We start from the raw sequence: 2,808 nt of genomic DNA on the forward strand, positions 1-2,808 counted from the left end.
TTCTTGGGGTAACAAGGAACAATGGTCACAAACTGACAGAGCAGATTTAGGCTAGATATCAGGAAAAACCTCTTCACAGTAAGGGTGGCCAAAATCTGGAATGGGCTCCCAAGGGAGGCGGTGCTCTCCCCTACCTTGGGGTCTTTAAGAGAAGGCTGGATAAGCACCTGGCTGGGGTCACCTGACCCCAGCACTCTTTCCTGCCTAGGCAGGGGGTTGGACTCGATGATCTGTCAAGGTCTCTTCCAACTCTAGTATCTATGAATCTGTTCCTTAAATTGGGTCTTTAACTCTTCTAGTCTGTGAAGCTGCAATTAAAGTGGATACTACATTGCTCCTTTTTAGAGATTTTATGTTGTCTTACTAGCAATTATAAATTAATCAGGTATTATCAAGTTAAAAAGTGTAATCTGGCTATCAGCTCTGCTTTTCTAGTTGGTTTGTGCAGCCCCAAGTCAGCAAATGGTACAAGGACAAGATCCATCAAAACCAGCATCCAGCTGGGGAACAAAGATACTATAAAAACCGAAGCGAGGGATACTTGCTTAAATCTCTGTCTCATTCAGAACAACAGTGAGAGTATGCAGTTTCAAACACTACTACAACAAGTCACTCTAAAGATCTTTTACAAAGTGATGGAGTTATTAGTGGAAGTGTGGGAAATGTGTAAACAATTGAAACAGACACTACATTTTTAGCAACAGCTTGTCAAGGACCTTTCGCAGTATAACCTAAGCAGGAAGTGTTAAGTTCTAGTCCACATGGGATTCTTACTAGCTAACCCTCGCCCATACGATACTTCATTTTTCCACTTGTGAATAGGTACATAAATGAAGCAACTCCACATGAAAGAGAATGCCAAGAAACAAGTCTTAAACAAAAAGTTTCTTCACAACATATTATTTATGTTACTATTTATTACTATTACATACTATTTATTATCTTTTTCCCAGTTTTTATTGTTAAGTACAAATTCTGGTTAGCAGACTCAGTTACAAGCACAAATTTGAATTTCATATGGCTGGCTTGCAAGGCAATTATGGAAGTGACAGCTTCTTTGTGAAGCAACCAAATTATTTTGCTTTACTCTGAGAATCTTACCTCAGATGTATGAGGTAGCGTAGTAGTCTTTCTTCAGTCTGTTGAATGTTTTCTTTATTGACACTTCTCTTGACTTCTCGTCTTACAGGAACAGAAAATGTCCTTTGCCGTAAGAATGTCTGATGATTGGCTGGCATCTCCCTTAAGTCATAGATCACCACAAACATCTTCACCACAGTCTTATTGGGGTTAAATAAGGTCTAAAAAGGTAAAACAGCTGCTTTAAAAACAGAACTATTTTAGAGAGCAGCTGAGTACAGAGATAGCAAGATATGAAAACTTAATTTTCCAACAAATAATAATGGTTACAGATTCACTAAATGCCCCCTCTGTCCTTTGTCCCATTTTACATAGGACATTCACTCAAAATATATTAAGGCTTAGCTTGTACTTCAGCTACTACCAAAATTAAATGTCCATTTCTTTTCTTTGCATTAAAAAGGTGATCATTAGCACAAATGTAGTACACATTAGTACTTTCATTCTACAACTGTAGCGATTATATTATTTTAAATTAATTTTGGTTCATTTCTGGTATTGGTTCCCAGCTTATACTCTTTTCTGGCTACGTTACCATGCTTCCAGTAATTACAATAAACCACATTCTTATGTTCTAAAACCAAACTGAAAATTTTCAAATTAGTTAATCACTATCCTAAACTGAACTTAAAGAAAGATGCATAGTTTGGTTTTAGTTGTTAGTTGCTTCAGTTTCTAATCTCAGGAGAATAGTAATTCAACATTTAATTTAATAATGAACATTTCAAAAAAATCTAGAATATGTTGCTTAGAAATAACAAGGTTTATGCAAACAATGTGGGGGGGGGGGGAATTTCAGAAGTCACCCATTAGAAATGTTAAAAACTGGACTAGAATTTTTTTCCCCAAGGTGCTAAGCAAAAACTAGCACAAAATTTAGTAATCTAAGCTTAGGCTACTACCAGCAGACTCTCTTGGGATATTTACATTCTAAAACTTAATGCTTTTTGCCAAGAGTTACTAGCACAAACACATTTGTGCAATTAAAACAAGTGTTACAAATTTTTCAACCCAAGCCTCAATTTGATGGGTACCTCTAAGCCAGCTATTTTTTTCCACCAGGAAACTGTGCAGGTGGTTTTGCCTTGCCTATACCTGACATTTGACACTCTTCCAGAAAGATTTAAGGCACAGTGCGAAAGCATGTGCACGAGGACCAATTCACCCTCAAGGACCCCAACTCAGTAACATTAAATAATTTAAAAAACCCCAATCCCTCATTAGCCTTCTTGGTTTAAGTAAAATCACAGTCCCCCACCATCCCAGCGTTTTGCAGCCCTGGGCTGGGCTGGGCTGTGCAGTCTGCTCCAGGGAGCAGGGATGGCCCTGCCCCTCTGCTCTCTAACTCAGCAGTGAGGGCTGGCTGACAAGGAGGTGGGGGGAGCCCAGCTGGGGAGGCAGCCCAGTCTGCAGGAAAAAGGTAGGGGAGGACTGCACCCTCCAGGCAAATTGCCCTTGGGGGCTGGGGCTGGCTCTGTGGCTGCAGGGAGACCTGTGGATGTGGTATACTTTGATTTTAGCAAGGTTTTTGATAGCCTTCCACAATGTTCTTGCAGGCAACCTAAGGGAGGAGGGGCTGGATGAATGGACTGTAAGGTGGATGGAAAACTGGCTGGAGCATTGGACTCAGAGGGTAGTAATCAATGGCTTGATGTCTAGTTGGCAGCT

At 40.1% G+C, this 2,808-nt stretch overlaps 1 protein-coding gene across 2 annotated transcripts in view; it reads right to left on the minus strand.

The window, feature by feature from the left end:
* Positions 1 to 2,808, minus strand: part of FAM214A (family with sequence similarity 214 member A) — a 119,858-nt gene that overhangs the window by 12,573 nt on the left and 104,477 nt on the right. For both annotated transcript variants that reach the window (XM_019504238.1, XM_019504237.1), the window contains exon 11: positions 1,102 to 1,301. In XM_019504238.1, the coding sequence (XP_019359783.1) occupies positions 1,102 to 1,301 (200 nt within the window). The remainder of the gene's footprint in view (positions 1 to 1,101; positions 1,302 to 2,808) is intronic.

Source organism: Gavialis gangeticus, unplaced genomic scaffold (genome assembly GCF_001723915.1).
Source record: "Gavialis gangeticus isolate Ggan-Ray unplaced genomic scaffold, GavGan_comp1, whole genome shotgun sequence".
NCBI lineage: Eukaryota > Metazoa > Chordata > Crocodylia > Gavialidae > Gavialis > Gavialis gangeticus.